This window comes from Esox lucius, chromosome 7 (assembly GCF_011004845.1).
Source record: "Esox lucius isolate fEsoLuc1 chromosome 7, fEsoLuc1.pri, whole genome shotgun sequence".
Classification (NCBI taxonomy): domain Eukaryota; kingdom Metazoa; phylum Chordata; class Actinopteri; order Esociformes; family Esocidae; genus Esox; species Esox lucius.
This window is the reverse complement of record NC_047575.1, coordinates 23,810,113-23,831,758: the sequence shown is the minus strand read 5'-3', so window position 1 is coordinate 23,831,758 and position 21,646 is coordinate 23,810,113. Positions and strand designations below refer to the sequence as shown.

General features: G+C 39.9%; 1 protein-coding gene across 11 annotated transcripts in view; it reads left to right on the top strand.

The window, feature by feature from the left end:
- Positions 1-252: 252 nt before the first annotated feature.
- Positions 253-21,646, top strand: part of auts2a (activator of transcription and developmental regulator AUTS2 a) — a 447,079-nt gene continuing 425,685 nt past the window's right edge. For 9 of the 11 annotated variants that reach the window (XM_034293333.1, XM_034293331.1, XM_034293329.1 and 6 more), the window contains exons 1-2: positions 413-569; positions 19,101-19,867. In XM_034293333.1, coding sequence (XP_034149224.1) covers positions 19,586-19,867 — 282 coding nt within the window. In that variant the 5' untranslated portion in view covers positions 413-569; positions 19,101-19,585. Of the gene's footprint in view, positions 273-412; positions 570-9,381; positions 9,397-19,100; positions 19,868-21,646 lie in introns of those variants that run through there. The other 2 variants (XM_034293328.1, XM_034293327.1) reach the window with 2 other exon arrangements.

The window sequence follows — 21,646 nt, the reverse complement described above, 5'->3', positions numbered from 1 at the left end:
GAATTGATCCACATTATTTTCTGGCACACACTCCTTTTCCTCCAGACATATTTTCTTGAAAAATCGAGCGATCGACATTTGATTTGCTCTTGCTAAAACTACTACATTACATTAGCTGGAGTCAGTTCGAATAAGCCTGCTTGGTAGAAAGTTTAGCCAAGTGACATTGCCAGGTTGTTGAGGTAAACCCGGTCTGAAAACAATTCCAAAGTAACCAATAGTGGGAAGCCAACTTGATTGTTTTTCCCATACTTTCCCACAACCATGGAGTTGTAAGTACCACACTCTACAAATGCATCACATTTGATTGTTGATTAACATTGTTCTGAATACTGATTAGATGATCAGTGCCTGCTGTTAAGACACTTATGGCCTCTTGGCCAACGTGGCCTCAGAGGCAGAGCATCGACCACACCTCTCAACAACGCATTGCTTAGTAACGATACTAATTGTCAGAATCGAGTCTGAGCAGATGGTTGCAAGCTACATTGTTTGTTCACGTTCTCTTATCACCTGCCTGCTGTCAGGTGAAAACGCAGTCTGTGGAAATGTTATTGGATTAAAGAAAGGTATGTCAAACACCTCAACTTGTCCCCTATCACAATAGAAAGATTATATACATAACTGACAAAACAGCTATTGTTACGTTTAGTAACCTGCATTTGTTGCTACTACGTTTTAGATAGCTAGCTTACGTATTAGATTAGCTATTTGACTAGCTAAGGTACTATTTGTATTATTTTAAGATCAATCTGATTATATTAATTTGTTTACAACAGGAAAAATATGAGTACATATGAAACAATCTGCTGCTGCTATCCAAGGCCAAGGGACAATAATTAAGTTCATGAAAAATGTTCAATAGCTTGCTGGTCAGTTGTTAAATTAAGACTGATGACCTGGTGTCGTTGTGACGAAAAGAGAGCTGAGCCGGAAGGCAAAGCTCTTGATATACCGGTCAATTTTCCTTCCTACCCTCACCTATGGTCATGAAGGCTGGGTCATGACCGAAAGAACAATATCGCGAGTACAAGCTTCTCCATGTTTGGTTTGGACTCTACTAGCTGAACTGTGTCCATGGATCTAAGAGCCCTGCTTGGTTTATATTCTTCAAACATATCAGAAATGTATTTAGGGCCTAAAACATTCAGAAAAGGCCCCAATATGTCCTAAATTGTGCCTTGACACACTTGGACCTGTGGTGCCTCATCTGCTATAAGCACTTTCATTTGGAATTGTCCCATAGCTATCCCCCTGACCTGGATTTGGCAATGGTATATACAGTGGGGAGAACAAGTATTTGATACACTGCCGATTTTGCAGGTTTTCCCACTTACAAAGCATGTAAAAGTCTGTATAATAGGTTTTGTATAATAGGTGCTCTTCAACTGTGAGTGACGGAATCTAAAACAAAAATCACTTTGTATGATTTTTAAGTAATTCATTTGCATTTTATTGCATGACAACCTATATAAGGTTTCAAGTAGTGTTACAAAGCATAGCTGCAGCTGAAGGACAGAATTCACAAACGTCTGTTGGCAAATTAATTAGATCAAGCTAGCTATGTAGCCTATTAAATCTTTCTTCATACATAACTAAAAACAACATGTTAAGTTCTTTCTGTATAAAATTACTAGCCATCTAGCCAGCTACCTTATATAGCTAGCTGACATGCCTGTTTGCAAGGTTGGCAGATTTCAGAAAGCAAGTATTTACTAAAATCTGGGCAGTAAGCCTCAAACCTCCTCATAACCACCCAGCTATCACGCATCATCACCTACCCTACTTTGACCCCTCACATTTTGGGGCTTCCTGATATTTTCTGTGGGTAATGGGTAATAACCCACCTCTTGGTTAATCCTCCTGTGTGACCAGTCATTTGTAGGGTTTGGGTCTTTCAGACAGCCCTGTCCAGTGCTGTGATGCATCTGCCAGCAGCATGTCAACTTGGAGCGTTTTATTAGCATATCTGCAGTCAGTCTATCAGCCAGATTGGCCACTCGTCTATCCATCTGTCATCGTCACTCCATCAATTCATCTTCCAGCGTGCCATTCCATTCAAAGTAGTTGTTTAGTCGTTTCTCGCACAGTGCACCTACCAACAATAGAGGCTCATAATATAACTGTCGCAACGTATTTAGTAGGCCCATTCCATGTCTTCATTCCCAAGTTATTCATTATGCTTATACAGTCAGTGCTGTCAAAAAGAGGAATAGTGGTATCACATTACAACTAAGCTTTTCTAAGAAGCTTGCATGTAATAAGGCCCTTAGTGTGATCACAACCTACTACCAGCTCAAGCTACAATAAAGAATGCGAAAAACTGTGTAGGAACTCAGTTATATCACCATGGCAGCAACAGGCACATTTTCTTCTCAAAGAGCTCTTTAGAGAGAACTAACCATGCATATATATTTTTTCAAATCATTTCTTTATGCAAAATTAATCACTGTGTTTGCATAGGGCAGTTTTTAAGTTTAATTTAAAAAAAATCCTGAGAATTCTTTGGCCCTTGAAATGCTCATTCTGATTGTGTGGGGGCGTTATGTAATTTGAAGATTTACATACACAGACCTGATTATCTTGTTGGATGGTCTTGAGCCCATTCTGTACCCAAATTAACAGTCATTGATCTATAGTAATCAAGTCAAATATGTTGACATCATGCAATTGGCCAGAAGTACCATCCCATCCAAACAGAATGACATTTCAGGTGTTCTATTATTTTCAAACAGCTCTTAGGTAAAAAAGAAAAGGAATTCATATTAATTTTCACCCTTTTCATACCTTTTATGGGCAAATATCAAAAGAAATGTGTAAGTACAACTTTTAGACTTATTTTTTTGTACAGTTTTTAATTAGATTCCAAACTGTATTACCTGGCACATAAATGAATCGTTGCCCTCAACGATTCATTTAATAAAACACAGCTGCCAGAATCCTAACTAGAACAAAAAAAATGGAACACATTACTCCAGTACTAGCCACTCTACACTGGCTGCCTGTTAGGGTTAGGGTTTTATTGTTAACCTATAAATCTATACATGGACTTGTTCCTACTACCTCGTTGAAATGATCCAGCCATACATACCTACACGTAACCTTAGATCGCAAGATGCAGGCCTTTTAATTGTACCTAGAATTTCTAAACAAACAGCTGGAGGCAGGGCCTTTTCTCATAGAGCTCCACTACTATGGAATGATTTGTCTATTAAGGTTAGAAATGCAAACTCAGTGCAAACTTTCAAGTGTCTACTAAAGACTCATCTCTACAGCACGGTCTATGATTAACTGCAGTCTGGCCCAGGGGCGTGAAGGTGAACAGAAAGGCTTGATACTGTCTCATTGCCACTGGGATGCCCTCCCTCCAATGCCATTCCGAGTCATTGGCTTGTTGTTGTCTCTCTGTTGTGCACTTGTGCAATCGGGCTGTGCTCTGCTGGCAATACTCTGCCCTCATTCAAGGTGGTTGTGGTTGGTGGGTGTCCCTTTGGTTGATGCTTGGCGATGTGGGTGGATTGATTTCCTGCCTGTTGGGACCCTCTCAGGGGCCTCCCCCAGATAGGGCCACAGTGTCACCGGACCCCCCTGTCTCAGCCCCAAGGTCTTACGCTGCTATATTATTGTGCTGGGGGAGGTCAGTTCTCCTTCTCCACTATAAATCCTTGTAGATCGAAGAAATGCATTTTTTTAATTTTAGGAGGACATGAGGTCCTGGCCCACACCTGAGTCCTCCTGGTTGTGTTGCAGATCAAGATGATACCTGACCATTTCAGCTGCCACTGTGCTGACACCTCCCCATCCCCCGTGTTGTCCCTGTTCTTGTCCATCTGGTCATGCTTCCGACCTGGACTAAGTTTAAATAGACTCTGGACTTGGCCCACATGCTTTTATAAATTATTACAATGTGTACTTTTAATATATTCACCCCTCTGAGCCTGGGTCCTCTAGGTTTCTTCCTAAATTTCGGCCTTAGGGAGTTTTTCCTAGCCACTGAAATTCAACACTACTGTTGTTTGCTCCTTTGGGTTTAAGGCCGGGTGTTTTGTAAAAGCACTTTGTGACAACTGCTGAGGTAAAAAGGGCTTCATAAATACATTTGAAAAGTCAAACAAAATCATTAAATTCAATGACACTGCTGAATATCCATTCCACACTGCTGAGAGGAATTGAAAATGCTGTAATAAAAATGTATTAATGAATCAATACTCATAATGTGTTCCAGAATTCCCTCTATGAATTTTGCATGATATTATGGACAGTAAATTATGTCTAGAGAAAATGCTGAAATATACAGACCTTACAGAAACACTGTAATTGTTCATTTAGTGTGTTTGCTAATGCTTACAGATTCAGAGTACAGAAAACAAGGTTGTCAGCACAGAAATCAGACTCCTTTTTAGTAAGTAACCTATTTTAATTTCTGAAAGTCTAAACAATTGATGTAACAGTGAAATGGCTCAGGTCTGACTGTACTCTCAACCCTCATTTTCATACCAAGCCAACATTCTGATTGCTTGTTGACTAATTATACTTAGTGTTTACACCTCTACAATGGTTTGATGAGTGTTGCGATGAATTGAGGTTTGCTACTAAAAGGCAATGTTTTCTACATGACAACATGGTGACAATTGTACTTAATAAACAGAGCTGGGTGCAGACAAAAAATGTAGTGAATGGAAAATACATTTGTGTGAAAGCAGGTGAACAGTGCTTATGGGCGGGGGTAAATGGTGTTCCCTCTGGAATTAACAGTGTGAAACTGCCAATAAGGCAAATAATTTGTGTATTTGTATTTTCTGTATACTTAAGCATTCTCTCTAGACATAATTTACAGTCTGTAATATCACACAGTGTTCACAGAGGGAATTCTGGAACACATAAGCATTGATTCATTAATACCTTTTTATAACAGTGTTTTCAATTCCTCTCACGCCTGTGCCATGGCTATTCAGTCGTGTCATTGTATTTGATGCTTTTGGATTTTCTTATAGTGGTCAGACACCTATACCACACTCAGTATTTCAGGGATATTAAATAGATTTCTTTAATATCCAATGTGTATTTATCTTAATCTGAAAACTCACCCAAATGTTCGAAGAAAACCCAGTCACATTGTGCTGTGGCAATAGAACAACATGAGAATATCCCTTTAGCTGTCCTGTTAGGCATTTTATCTTGCGTGAAGTGTTTGTGCAGATGACACCATGAGAGATTTTCATTTGATTTTGTGGATTCAAGCAATGGTTCCACCCAGAGAGCAGCCCTGCTGAAGTTACCATGTTTAACTCGCCTTGCCTCACCTCACCAGCAGAAACCTGTGAACCGTGTAGCCAGTTCACTCTCCATGCTACAGGACTTACTGTTCCAAAACCCAAGGTCAGGGGAACTGTGCTCTAATGGTTCTACATCTAACACAGTGTTACTATCACCGTAGAAACAGGTCTACGTCTGAGAGTCTATTACAGTTTTTCATTTCCTGAATGTGTACTACATTTCTTTTAAATATAAACATTCCAACATATTGAACAAAGCTAAGACTGTGAGAACTCTCATATTATCTGTCATATACATGAAACTTCCACACAAGTTATGGAAAAGAAAACCATGTCTAGAAAGACAAGGGGGAGAAGGGCATTTTGACACAGGTAAAGGGTTGCTGTAATAAAAAGAAATGTTCTTCCTCAGCATCCTGACTGCTGTGTGTCATCACAGGCTTTGATTTCTCTACCCAAGGAGCAGGGATTTTTTATGCCTTAGCATGATCATCATGGTGGAAACTTACATTGTTCAGAACAAAAACATAAAAGTGCTTCTCTGGCTGCACTTATCCTGTCTTTCTATGGTGGAAAAAAGCTTCCTATAGGCTGTCAACAGATGCCTGGTTTTATATGGGTGAAGGATCCCATGGTTGCTGATGGCGGTATAAGGCCAACCCTAACAGCAGCTCTTCTACTTTAATTTCTCTGGAATGGAACCAGGTACACCTTTTTCATTAGCATTTGGTTGAGTTGATGGATGCAATTTACTGTGGATAGACAGACTCTGTATACCGCTGAAAATGCCATAGTCTTGAATTCCTGATTGGATTTTTTTCCTAAGCTGTATAATGTTGTTTTTGACAACTATTTTCACAATGGCTGTTTCTTGGGCCTCAGAAATCATTGAAGAAAAGAAGGTGTTTTCGGCTACCATATACATTTTGTCTCAAGTTCGTCATTCTTTTTTGTACTCCTATTTATGTTAATGCATTGTGTTTCAGTAGAAGAAACAGGTCAGTCACAGTAGTCAGAGAAATTAAAAGTTATCTATTGTCAAGTCAGCATAGTTGATGCAATGGTGAAATGGCTCAGGTTTGTCTGTACTTTCAGCCCAGCTTCCCTTTGGCATACTATGTACAAGTACCTGCTCTGGTATAGTGACATAAATGTCATTAGAGAATGTTGTTCTTCTTCATCTACTTTTTCCATCTCCTCTCATTCTCTTCCTCTACCCCTTTCTGATGTTGTCAGCCAGTGTTTGATGACTGATTATGCTTGTTAGTGTTTACACTGGGATACCTGTGTGTTGAATGTTAGCATTGCAGTTGGTAAATTGAATGGCACTGTTTTCTACATGACAACAATGGCACCTTTGCACTTTAAAAAGAAAGTTGTTTAGTTTTGTAAAAAAGTCATTGATTGAAGTGCCTGGGGCATTATGATAAAAAAAAAACTGACCTGTATTTGTAACATCTTGCTGAGACCCTCACACATCACATGAACATATTTCAGTTGATGAGAGTTTTGAATACAGGCACATCATTGAATGTCATCTTTCGTTTTCAGCATGTTACACTACCTTTGTAAATGTTTTTAACTACATTTGTAAAGCATAATGGTTCCAGTTAAAATTCACAATGCCTCCTACAAGCACCCCTGCCTGTTTGAACAATGTCATATTTTTATAAGTATTTGTTTGTATGCTGTCTGCATGTTTCATATTTCTGTTTAGATTTTATTACATTTATTTAAGATCTTCTTGGTCTTTTTTGCTCATGAGGGGCAGCTAATTTATAAAGTCAAATTAATCTTTGAGACAATACTGCCTTAAACCATTCTTAGCCCCTTATACAGATGCCAGCACTTGTCTGACAGCCCACCATTAGAGAAATGGTAACCTCTCTCTGGAACCCTGTGACTCCCCTTTCAAGGAGTATCTGACCCTGGTTAATGCTACTGTGAATTTGGTTAATTCCTCTAAATGAACCACATTTAAAAACAGAATCTGTTTCATCCCTGCTCCTCCACCCTCCCTTCCCTCACAGTGTTTCCTCCTGATGCATGCTGGCATTCTACTCTGTGTGACTCAGAATGGGACTGAAGTGGATAATTGGAAGTGCATATCATTGTCATGGAGTGCTCGTTTATCTTGATAAAGAAAGCTTCATCTTGAGAATACTTCTGTAAATGAATGGCACAGGAAACTGAACAGCTCTGTTGAGACAGACATGTACAGCCAAATGCTACAGTTCTGTGCTGTCTGGCCCGGCAGGCACACTGAGATATTGATTGAACCTCTACATACTGTATGGCAATGGGGAGGATGGGGCAGCGGGCCATCACACTGTGTCTCTGCCTTTTGCCTGTATCGGGTTTGTACACACACTGGACCAATCGGGCCTGGTAATATTGAGCCGGCACCCATTGCTCCATGTAAATAAGGAAACAAGGGAGGACAAGAACTTCCTGCTATCACATAAATGGGGCCAAACAATTCTCCACTTCCTCATTATTCCTCCCTGTCTTTAGACACCAAGCAAACTGACGTTAAACAACAATCTCCGAGCAGGCAAACAGCAAACCATGGTATCATTGTTTGCAACGGTTTATGTATTGGGTATTCTCCAAAATCAAGTTGACGCAATACTGACAGGTTTAGTTTATTAAGCAATTCAGCTTCAGTAATTTAGTATTTTATTTTTGTTAATTGAATTTGGGGATGAATAGTGAGCAATTTGCTCACCATTGAGTTAAGGACAATTTAATTAAGCATTTAAAAAATACCATAGTTATGTACTGTATGTGTTTCATTCTACACTGTAGAATGATGGGAGGAGGAAAGACTAAAACATCATTAAAAATGTCTTCAGTTTTTAGGTCAACCTTCATCCTCAATATTCACAATGCAATCTACAGTTACCTGAGCGTTGTGTATTTTGGTATCATACTGTTGAAGACATGCAAGCAGATGACGAGAGGTTTTTGTCAGTGTATTTTTTGTCCTTGTAACATTTTATCTCAGGCTATATTTGGAAGCAGTATATTTGCACATGACAGATTTGGGAAATGCTCCAGGCTGCTAAGACCAAGTTAAAAAGCACACTGCATACATGTATCAATTCATCTGTGGAATTGAAAGAAAACACATTTGATTAAATTATCTTTTAGATTCTGAGTTGTCTAATTAAATGCCATTCTCAGCAGACAATATGAAGAATAAAGTTCATAGAAAGGGCTTCAAACAGACTCAAATAAATTCTTAACACAAAGTTGCAGTGCTTGCTATTGCACTATTAGAGTAGATTGTTGTTCACTCTTAGTGTTCTCCTCTTTCTGTTGCCATTTATTCTCATACTGACTCTTAAGAGGATAGACCAATGAACTTCAAATGAAAATGTGATTGATTGTGTGAACCAAGGGAAATAACATGAGGAAGACGATTTTGACAGGCCCCATACATTAAACTCAGGGAGAATGTCTCACTATGCCTGTTAGTGTCACTGGTACAGGTTTCACAGTGTTCAATCATATTGATTAATATGGCTGACAATTCGGTCTTCATGGAGCATACTTAATTTTACAATATGTAGCAGAAAGGGATTGTAGTTTTCTGCACTTACAATCTGTAATCTGATGAGAGTGGGAGAGAGAAAGAGAGATTGTGTACAGTACAAATCTTCTCCCACTGAGCCATACATCGAAACACCACTCAGTAAGACCTATGATCAGCATTCATTAATCATTACCGCTTCATATGACTTTCATATTCATATGGCTTTTAATAACTGTTAATTAGCCATAAACTGCTTATGGTTTTGCATGCAGTTTAAGGGCATAAGGCACTCGTTAGACATTAAGGATCATTTATACCATTGAAACCACTATCATAGCAGCAGTAGTTTATGGTGAGTGGCATTGTGCACCTAGAGGTACAGTGATAATGCTTCACAATACAGTTCAGTATGCATACAGAGGTGAGCATATTCCATCTGGCATTCAATAAGTGTCATATATATTTAATTGTTATATTTCTTTACCCAACTCATCTCAGTCTCAAATGAGAATCCTGCTGACGAAGAAGAGAGAATGTGGAAAGTTTAATGAGAGAAGTGCGACAAAAATATACATCCAATTTGTAAGTCTCATTTACCTAATTGTTAACTTCAGCTGTGTGGTTGCAACACTGCCAGGGACAGTTTGGATTTCATGATGGTTTGGCAAAACAAATAATGCTGTTGATGTAAATGTTGATGTAAATGTTTTGCTCTGAAATGCTAATGCTCAGTGTTCACAAAACAGCATTTAGCTTAGTCTATCTGATGTATAAAAAACCTCCTCAGGTAAATACATTTCCAAATGTATGGGATGGGGTGGTGGTGGTGGCTGGGCTGTGGTGGTGGTGGCTGGTCTGTAGTGGTGGTGGTGGTGGTTGGGCTGTAGTGGTGGTGGTGGTGGTGGCTGGGGTGTGGTGGTGGTGGCTGGGGTGTGGTGGTGGTGGCTGGGATAGACTGGACACTCTTTGAACCACACCACTGTGCATAGCTGCATCATTCTGCCTGCAGGCAAAAAATGAACTGGCTCTCCTGATTCATAATACTCAAGGCCAGCCCACTTCCACCACCACATACTAACACTATCATTATGGAGTGGGGTGCCACCAGCTTTAACCATGTTGAGATCAGATATATTCTGATGTTATCTCAAGGTAATGATATTCTATTGTCATTAGATATGTTATATTTATTATGATTGCTAGTATGAATTACTATTATTTGACAATTTTGAGCCCATGACTGGCTGGATCAGGGAATCAATATAGTTCAACTGATCCAAAATGAAGGATGAGGCATTCAGCCTCGAAAAATAGACATAGGGCCACATGGAGGGACTCATTAATGTATCATTAATTTATGTACTGTAATTGGAACCGCAGAGAAATCTTTAAGAGCTTTCCCTTTTCCAAATAACAGATTGGACATTTGGGTAATCAAGAGTGTGAACAATATTGGCTTGATTACAGCTGAATGAAATAAGTAATGCAAGTAAATGCTCTTAAGTAATTATGGTTTTCAGAATCAATTTCAAAACCTTAGGGAGATCAGAGAAAAACTTGGCTTGCAGAGCTCCCACTCACGTAAGTTAGGACAAAAGGCACTCCTTCCCCAATAATGCATGAATATGTTGATTCTTTGTTGTACATTGCAGAAAATGATACATTGCACAGATCTGGAATGACTAAAACCTTGAATATTTATGTTAGGGACTTTCTAGGAGTAGAATATCAATAGAACAATTACTGCGAGCCATAATGAAGCAGGTGCTTGAGAGATTCTTACCATCCACGGTTACCCCAAGCAAGCATGAAATATGTCAGTCAATCATTGGAATAAAACAGACTAAAGCGTAAGACTTTCGTTTAACCCTCATGTGTTATGTCAGTAACTTCGAAATAATTGTTATTTTAGCACGTCAAATTTGACCTGAGATGATAAATCACATCATAAATGACATTATACCCTCCAACAATGTGTTTTCCATCAGTAATCAACTCATTACTAATCTAAAATTATAACATTGATGTTGTTTTTTTAATTGTTTAGTCCATAAAGACCACATTTATCTTGGAATATTCTACTTGTTTTAGATCACAAATAATCACATATTTTATAAAGTGTGCTTCATTTGTTAAGTGTCCTGGGAAATGGTTTTCAACCTATATAACCTCTCAAACATGAACTGACCATTGCAAGCTTTGTTTGCACCTGTGTGGTTGTATGCATGCACATTTGTGTTCAGGTGTAGTGAGACACACCACACTGTAACTGCACTCACCTGGGTTCCTAACCACCACTTCAAACTATTTTAATTGGTCACCATTTCATGATTATGTACCTAACGTTGAGGATGTCATCAAGTTTTATGCAGAACAAATGAAATAGTTTTTCAGACATGTCATACTTTAAAACAGGTCACGGATGACCCTAACATATCTAATGTACCAAGAAATGTATGTCACCCACTAATGACCAAGCGCCTCAGTTCAGTTATGTTTGTCACAGCTCTGTCATGAGACAATGACTGTGAACAGTGTGAGTTGTCCTTCTGACCTTTTCCTGTTACATAACCTGTGAGATAATCTGACACCTATGTTCATGGTGTGTCTGTAGAGGATGAATCTGTCAATAACACTGAATGGCTGTCTGGGTGATAGTGGCGAAAACCACATGGTGGTTGGCAGATGCAGGAGTTTGGAAGTTATTAATTGATTCATGTACATGTTGTTTGGGAAAGGCAACAGGATTTGTTAGAAGTTATTGACACTTGACACTTTTGTGCACCAGTATTTTGGCTCCAGAGTAAGTAAAATGTAAACTCAATAAGAGGGAGATTTTATTTATTTAAATATTATTGATAACATAAGTAAAGTGATGCCCTGGCGGACAGAGAATTTAGTTGCACTATCCAAATTTTGGGTGGGCCTAGACACTGTCTTTTTGTGTTGTCATAGAGTTTGCTGAACAATCAAGTACATTTACGTATTTTAGCAGACTCTCTTATGCTTATCAAATGTTTACGTACATTTTCATACATTTTTTGTATAGTAGGCTATCAATCTATCTAGCTGAACAAGTCGTTGGTCCTGTATAACCTTTACTTACTTAATATATAATGTGATGGTGTGAGTATAACGAGTGTGTAAAAATTAAAAAGTCACAAACAGACATACAATAATTTGTGAGGTGCAGAGGGTGAACAACAGAATATAAACACAACTAGACAGCTGGAAACAGGTGCGTCACTCTCCTGGCCGGTCCATGCAGTAGGACCGGAGGAACCTTCTCGGAGATACCTGGATGTGAAGCCTGGACATGAAGGCTTTCCATACATGAGATGTAAACTGGGGGCCGCGGCCCGTCACGATGTCCTCAGGAAGCCCATACAGCCGGATCACCTGCTGGACCAGCACCTCAGTGACCTGTAGAGCAGAGGGGAGACCGGGTAGTGGGATGAAACGGACCATGTTTGAGAACCTGTCCACTACCACGGCGATGGTGTTCTTCCTCTCTGCGGGCGGCAAGTCCGTAACAAAGTCCACTACTGTGGCATCTACTGTGGGTACTCATCCCCCTTCCTGCTCTGCGTCGGGCCAAGGAACACCACTTACGGAAATGCCCCTTCTCTCCGCAGAACAGGCTCATCCCAGGACGAGTGGTGTGGAGGACAAAAGAAACAGGAAACAACTAACAAAGAAAGCCAAAAAAGAACGCAAAGAAGAAGTGCCTTCGGGGTGGACGAATTATTCTGTGATGGTGCGAGTGTAATGAGTGTGTAAAAGAAACAAAACAAGGGATTCAAATGTCTTTTATGTAAGTTATTTTGGTTTGTAATCACAGGCAAGCACTCCAGCACGGTCAGAAACAGACAAACAATAATCCGTGAGGTGCAGTGGGTGAACAACAGAATATAAACACAACTGAACAGTGATTGGAAACAGGTGCGTTCTCAGGATGCACTGCTGCCATCACTCTCCTGCCGGTGGTCAATATACTGGGGAGGTGGAGTGCCGGAGAGGAAGGGGAGCGGCGGTGCCACGTGGAGCAGACATTACATATAATGGGAAAACTCTCAAGAAGATTCTCTATCAGACAAATGCTGTTGTTCAAAACCTTGATTGTGGACCTGTAGGTTAAATATCTTAAATACCTGTAGAAATTAACTATTTTCACAAGTGCTTCTGAAAGTTAGTGACAAACGTATATAGTTTAATATAATCACACATTGAAAGCATCAGTTGCAATTATAGTTTGAAATCTAGCAGAAATGTCTTTAACATTGGAATGTTGGTACCTTAGCCATTGAGTCCAAAATGATATGAAAGCTATGTTTATGGATTTTCAATGGGATTTAAGTCCAGAGGCTGAGACGGACATTATAAGACATTGATTGAACCATTTGTGTGTTAATTTTGTTTTATGTTTGGGGTTATTGTCTTGTGGAAATGTCTATTCCAGATCTAGATTTTACAGCTCTTTCCCCGTCCTCTGTCTTTCCCCTGACAAGGTCTGATTGTTAACAGCTGGACAGGCGTAGGGCTGGCCCTGTTTCTAGAACATGCCAGGATTCGTCCTTGAGAGCATTGTTGAGATGCTGATATAGCAACGAGGGCTTGTTCACACCACAATAAATATATAGATGTATATATAGGGTTAGGGTTATACACTATATACACTCACCTAAAGGATTATTAGGAACACCATACTAATACTGTGTTTGACCCCCTTTCGCCTTCAGAACTGCCTTAATTCTATGTGGCATTGATTCAACAAGGTGCTGAAAGCATTCTTTAGAAATGTTGGCCCATATTGATAGGATAGCATCTTGCAGTTGATGGAGATTTGTGGGATGGTCAGAAACAATGCTCAGGTAGGCAGTGGCATTTAAACAATGCCCAAGTGGCACTAAGGGGCCTAAAGTGTGCCAAGAAAACATCCCCCACACCATTACACCACCACCACCAGCCTGCACAGTGGTTACAAGGCATGATGGATCCATGTTCTCATTCTCTTTACGCCAAATTCTGACTCTACCATCTGAATGTCTCAACAGAAATCGAGACTCATCAGACCAGGCAACATTCTTCCAGTCTTCAACTGTCCAATTTTGGTGAGCTCGTGCAAATTGTTGCCTCTTTTTCCTATTTGTAGTGGAGATGAGTGGTACCCGGTGGGGTCTTCTGCTGTTGTAGCCCATCCGCCTCAAGCTTGTGCGTGTTGTGGCTTCACAAATTCTTTGCTGCATACCTCGGTTGTAACGAGTGGTTATTTCAGTCAAAGTTGCTCTTCTTTCAGCTTGAATCAGTCGGCCCATTCTCCTCCGACCTCTAGCATTAACAAGGCATTTTCGCCCACAGGACTGCGGCATACTGGATGTTTTTCCCTTTTCACACCATTCTTTGTAAACCCTAGAAATGATTGTGCGTGAAAATCCCAGTAACTGAGCAGATTGTGAAATATTCAGACCGGCCCGTCTGGCACCAACAACCATGCCACACTCAAAATTGCTTAAATCACCTTTCTTTCCCATTCTGACATACAGTTTGGAGTTCAGGAGATTGTCTTGACCAGGACCACACCCCTAAATGCATTGAAGCAACTGCCATGTGATTAGTTGATTAGATAATTGCATTAATGAGAAATTGAACATGTGTTCCAAATAATCCTTTAGGTGAGTGTATATGTATATATTACACTATTTCAAAAACAGTTGGGATGCTGTGTAAAATGTAAATAAAAACTGAATGCAATGATGTGCAAATCATTTTAACCCTATATTCAATAGAAAATAGATCAAAGATAACATATCAAATGTTGAAGCTGAGACATTTTATTATCCAAAACAATACAATTTCTCAGTTTCAAAGTTGTATATGTTGTCTTTGTAATATTTTTTATTAAATATAGGGATACAGTGGGTATAAAAAGTCTACACACCCCTGTGAAAATGCCAGGTTTTTGTGATGTAGAAGAAAGAGACAAAGATAAATCATGTCAGAACTTTTTCCACTTTTAATGTGACCTATAATGTGAACTATTCTATTGAAAAACAAACTGAAATCTTCGAGGGGAAAAAATAAAAACCTTACAATAACCTGGTTGCATAAGCCTGAATGATGGTTGGCCACAAACAAATACTTGTGTCCATGGGCGGTAGAATTGGGAGGGACGGGGTCATGAACCCCTCAATAATACAGACAGGTCAATGTGACAACCCTGGAAAAGAGTGAAAATCCTGGCATCCATTTACCTTGACCCCTATATTATACAATATAAATATATGCCGTTACTTGTGTCTTTATGAAATGTTTTTTCAATTCAACCAAATGCACAAGGTAGGCTAGTTGTGTAATAGGCAAAGGGTAGGCAATGTGGCTAGATATTTTTTATTATCTTAAAACAATAATCAGGAGACATCTGAAATGTATGAAGACCATGAAGTTGTTAGTCGCGGGCATTTCATCGCATCACTTTTTACTGCTCTGTGTCGGTAACCAGTTTATAAAGGCAATAAGGCGTCTCAGTGGTTTGTGGTGTGTTGGCCACATACCACACCCCCTCCTGCAGTTTTTTGACATATACCACCGCTCTCAATCCGCATTCGGGATTCAAACCTCACCTAGTGAGCTAGTGTATGTACGTATATACACCAGGTTATGCGGGTTATTGGTCCGCTCAAAGCTGCAGCTTCTGGTGCGCATGTACTACTTCGATATGGGTTTGAATCTGACCTGCTCTTTCAGCAAAAACTCTTACATTTTCACATCTTTCATGACCATTGAAGATGACATGCCTGAAAAAAAGGTATGTTTTATTCGCTAATTTCTGTAGACGTTATTCGTCTTCCAACTCAAAATAAGTGTAAGCACATTGAAAAAGTATACCTGGTTATCCTATGAATTTTTTTTTTTTATAAAACAGTGGACCATAACGTCCCCAATACATTACAAATAAGGACATATGAATGCTAATACGTGTTCACCTGTGGTTACACCCGCAAACCATTTTATAGTTCTTCTAAATTAAGAGCAGGTCTGCACTGAAAATGATGTTAATATCTTTAAATGACCCAACAATGAATTTACATTGTATTATAACTTATTACTTCCCTTTAAATATCCTAAGTGAGCAATAACGTGATACTGATATTGTTTGTCATCGGGTAAAATCCAGAGAAAGAGAAAAACTGATAACTTAGCGTGCAACTATTGCCGAACGGCCATCACACTTTAAAACTCTTTGAGACATGATACAAGTCAGTATGATACATGGTTGGCCGTGTAAGCAAAACGGATCCCTTTGGTTCATCGACTAATCTGCCTTATTACAGTGTCAACCAACAACATTACTTAGGCATAGCGGTAGACCTTTCCTTCTTAATAGGCCTAGCGACTCATACAAGGTTCCACAGACAGCACTATTTGCGCCGAGGAAGCGCATACACTGTAAAGCAGCACTGCGGCATTGCCATATCAATGCGCCCGGTCCCTTCTCCGGGATCCTGAAGCAAAGACTGGGAGAGAAGACCCCCTTTGCTCCCTTGCCGGATTTATTTGTTTGTTAAAAATTCCTTTTGTTTTTGTCTTTTATTGATCACTCGTATCTGAATGCCTGCGACTTATCTGGACCGTCCCCAATTTTAAGGGTTTGCATTTCTTGGTTTTGCATTACGTGTCTTGGAGGAAAAGAGGCTCGCTTTGTGTGTTAGTGAAAATAAAGCGAAGAGCTGGAGCAAGAGAGGCAGTGCCAGTCGCTGTTGTGGGCTGTACTGGCCGCGGAGCGTGAGATTCACTGACTGAGGCAGACAAAAAGGACTGAACGAAGACAGCGAGATAGAGTGTGATAACAGGAGGCAACGTGAAAAGGCAGGGTGAAAGAGGCAATACTTATTTTGAACGATGTACTAGAGCTATGTTGTATGCATGTCATTATTGAGTGCTGGCACGGGGCATCAGGTTCAAGTAATAGGGCTTGTGACCGTTATTGGAAAAGCTTCTAGGGGTAAAATAACGCAACAAATTTGAGGCAAAGGCAAGGCTGTGATTTTGGATGCTTTAGATGCTTATGCACCATCCGTTCAAATAAGCCACGTTTGCAAGCCATTGTAATGTGCTGATGTGCAAATTTTGCCACTTGCAGTCTAGCTCATGCCACCTTGCATTGCAATCCTTGGACAATGACATCATGTAAAGTTGAAGATGGTGGTTGTCTGTAACAGATTCATATGATGGGTCTGGTGAGGCTGGAGCTCAGCGAGGTGTGTTCCCACTGTCTGTAGAACTGTTCACCAGCAGTATTGGGAGGGGGTGATGACATCTGGAGTGGCTTGAACATGCCTCTACGGTTTGGTGTATTCAATGATGGATTTGCTACCGTTTTGATGATGTCATCATGTACACTTTGTTATCTGGAAATATCCTGTAGGCTAATATTCACGGAGCATTAAAAATTCTCTATTTTTGACATGCAAATACATACAGAGGACTTGTAGCCAAACATTTTGAAGTGCATAGGAATGATTGATATGACAATCAGTTGAACAGGTTGCCTGTCTGAAACTCAAGCCATTATATTTATGTTGCATGACAAGAATGCCAAAAGGTTTATAAAATAATTGCTTATTGTCATGCTGATCACATGAGTTATAGGACTTTTAGAATGTCAAAAGAACTTGGTTCTCAGTCCAGGAGTTAGCATTGGTTGACAGGAACTTAATTTCAAACTCTCGATGACTGAAGTGATTGAATGTCAAGATTACATTGTGATCAGTGTGTTTATATCGCTTCGATTATATATAACTGATTGCCTTGTATTACATCATTTCGTGCTGTGACAAGAAACATGTGTGTTCTAAGAATGAATTAACTTGTAGAGATAGTCCAAAAGACACCATTTTTATTCATATCACTCCAAGAACTCCTCCAGCACATCAGAATGTGGTAAATAATTTGACGGCTTTGGCCTGTATTGAAATGAAACCTGGTCCTACACAATGACACACTGAGAGAAATGACAATGCTGCGTCACACCTGATTCAAAAAAGTATTTTCCAAGCCTCTCAACTGACGTTACGGTGTAAGGCTTGTTCCCTGGGTGTGTCACAGCTGGCTGTGCCCAGGAGCCCCAACAGGTGGTGCAGGTCGGAGGACATGAAGTCATTATTGGCAGGGGTTTCTTTGTTATTGTGCTCTAGTGACTCCTTGTGGCCAGTTGTGCACCTGCAAACGGACTCTGGTCGGCAGTTGATGCGTTGGTTTCGGCTGGTATCCTGATTAGTATGTTGAAAAGCATTACAGTTTGACGGAGCATGTTATGCAATATTGCATGTCCTGATCTTCATCTTCCCAAGCCCATTAGTAGTTGCAGCAATGAGACGTGGTTGAATCGACCCACTGCATACAGTTAAACTTTTGTCTAATATTTGATTAACACACACACATACAGTATACAGTGCCAGTCAAAGTTTGGACACTTACCTATTCAAGTGAGTGTGTCCAAACTATTGACTGGTTACATATATGTATATATGTATGTGTGTATATATATGTGTGTATATATATACATATATATATATATATATATATATATATATATATATATATATATATATGTGTGTGTGTGTCATGTCATTTTATTTTGTCAAATGAATAAAGATTTTAGGAACGTGTGTGGGAGTGCATAATAAAGCTGGGAATGGAAGTGTTTAAAAGGCAAGGAGGTTTATACTAGATTATACTAAAAGAGCAATCCTACCTTGTCTCACCTCTGTTGAATGCACAGTGCTTTTGGAAATTGAGACATAATGGTGTGATGATCAGACAAGCCGATTCTATGCAGTGAATTGTACTGTAAGAAATTGAGATAATAACCACAGCAGGCCAATGTTTAAAAGATCCACATATGGCTTAGCCAAATTCCCATGCATTATAAATGTTAGAAAACGCTTATTTCATTAAAAGTACAGGATAGGGTAAAACCACGGGGGAGAACTTCAGAGACGGTAGTAGAGATGAAGCACTTTAAAACACATAATGATCTCAGCCAAGGGCCTAATGATTACACATTGTAATAGCAAAAAAGGAAAATACAGTGAGCAGATGTCTACTCTAAATCTATAGCGTAATGAAACATTCATTTATGATGCATTATGTAGACTGGTAACAACCCTTTGTACGTATAATCGCCCTACCCTTAGAGGAGGCACTTTGACTTAATGCATTCGATAGTAAGGCCTGCTGACTGAACTTGTTGCAAATGTATGCTCTCTATCTCTTTTGACTTTCAGGAGAGAGAGTTGGCTGACATGACGGAATGTGAAGATCGGGGATTCCTTGAGGAGGATCAGGATGTGGCTTTTCACAGTTGGTTCCCCAGGGCAGGGCATGTCCAGTGATCAAACATTCTGTTCCTGTTAAATATATATTTTTGGAGTTGACAGCCTGGTTGCCACGTCTTAAAGACTGAATTACCCTTTTTCTGTTGGTGGATTTCATGAACAACCATTGGGGATCTTTGCTTGGAACCTGCTGCGGTTCTTTCAGTGGCTCGATGCATTCTGTACTCCAGCTTATGGCCGTTGGATATTATCTGACTCCTCACTTTCTGTTGGATTTCATCCACTAAGTGTCTATACTAACTGCTTGTTGGATATTGTTGGAAAATATCTCTTGGGATTTCTTTCTGCTGGAAGTTCGACTGTGCCAGTAAGTGTCCTTTACAGGGTTTATTCTCTGCTAGAGGAGTCTCCAGAAGGGCATTTCCTCTGAGGAAATGGATGGCCCTAGGTCCAGTGGTCTCCGCAAAAAACGGAAGTCTAAATCTGAGAGGGATCGTGGACGGAAGTCAAATGGGATAAGGAACAGCAACCACACGAGGGGGGGCTCAGTGGGTCTCTGCTATTCCTCTGATTCAGAGAGGGAGGAGGGAGGCAGGAACCCCTCTTCCTCACGTCCGAGACCCCCGAGGAGAAAAAGAAAGGAGTCTACATCTGCTGAGGAAGACATCGTAGACGGCTTCTCTATCTCTGGTTTCATGACGCTGGAGGCGTTGGAGGTGAGTAACTGCAGGCTGCTGTTACTGATGCTTTTCTACCCCGTGGGGGTTTGGTTCAATGTGCGTTTTTAGCATTTAATCTATGTGTTTTACCATTCGACTCCAAGTCTCTTGACACTGTGGATAGAGGGTTGCTATTGTCTTCTGCCCCTGTGTCTGTATTGCTGGGCTGGCCTTGCAATTGGCTGAGCTCTAGCCTGCATATGTATGTTGTTGTGAATAGCAGATGTGGCTTTAAAATTAGGTATTCAGCCAAATACCTCCAGTATATCCCTGTCAAAGAGCTTGTGTTGTTGAGAAGGGTTTGGGATTTCTTAAAAGAACGTGCCAGACTGTAGGAGGACTGGCTTCCCATAGATTCTGAAAGGTTTCCGAACCCAGAACCGGACAGAAGTGGATCTCTTGATTAGTCTTACAATTAAAGATTTTTCATGGAATGGATTTGCCTTATGAGTCTGTGGAATAAGAATTTTACATGCACCACATGTGTAGTCTTATCATGAACTTATTAATCATTAATTAAGATTGCATTCCACTTTTTAGAGCTTACATCATGTGTTACAATGAGACTAATTACCTAACTGCCAATTGCAGATTACTTCATCTCTCTGTAGGCCTTTACTTATGTTGTGACATGTGAGTCTTCGATTCATTTCCAGCTGCTGTACTCATCTGCATTATGTATTTCTTACCAAACCAATTAGCTTTGCCATGCAAATAAAACACTATACATACAGCAACAACATTAGCTTTACTAAGAGGTTAGATACTAGTGTAAAGTAGGTTGTATGAAGGGCCTCCAGTGGTGAAGAATGACAATGGTGATATTGTGAGATTGATCCTCCAGCTGATTGCTTTTGTGCTATTCTTCATTAGAAGCGCTTCTAACAGAAGGACATTTTACTCTTATTCAGTACCAGAGTGTACCACATCAAACCTAATCGATCATGAGAGTCAATATAGCATTGCACTCCCTGTCCACTGGCCTCTGTATAACTGCAGGCCAAATGCTTTGTCTATGAAAACCCAAAACTGACATTTTAAGTCAGAAGTATGGATTGGTCTGAAGCAGAAAAACAAAGGAAGTTCAAATGAGCAGCATAATGCCTAACCCACCCATTCACTACCAAGGTTTTCCAACACACAGCACTGACCCTCTATAGTAGCTTTGCTGTACTATTGTGCCAGTGTGTGAATGCTGCTTAGAGTTCAAACCTTCCCAAACATCCTTTGACAAACTCCCCTGGAGAGGCACTGGCAGCTAATCAGGTTGTTTTTTTAATGAACATCCCCAGATCATTCCACCCCTGATGCTCTTATTTTACACTTCAAAATGATGTTATGATATTACAGCTGTTATTATTGGCAGGTATCACTGATGAGTTGGCTTGTGCTTGCAAATTGTCTCCTAATCTATTCATCACTATCATGTATAATATTGTTTTTGATTTGACTGATGGGCTGTTGTCAGAACATTGTGTTGCAAAAATAATATCACAAGACTACTGTTTGATGTAAAATGTGGAATGTGTGAACAATGGTTGCAGTGCCATTGTACTCAGCTCTATGGAATGATGTTCAGAATTAAGGTTATTTGCATTAAAATTGCAAGCATTTCTGTTAGCTTAATTGAAGAAATGTGTAGAATTGCAGGAATTTGGCTTAAGCTCTGGCTTCAGGGTTTCTAGCCTGAAACATATTTTGGTTTAGCACCTTTTCTGCACAAGTTCCATGTGGACTTTTGAGTCAAGTCATGACTCCTCTCAATGTACATACCTT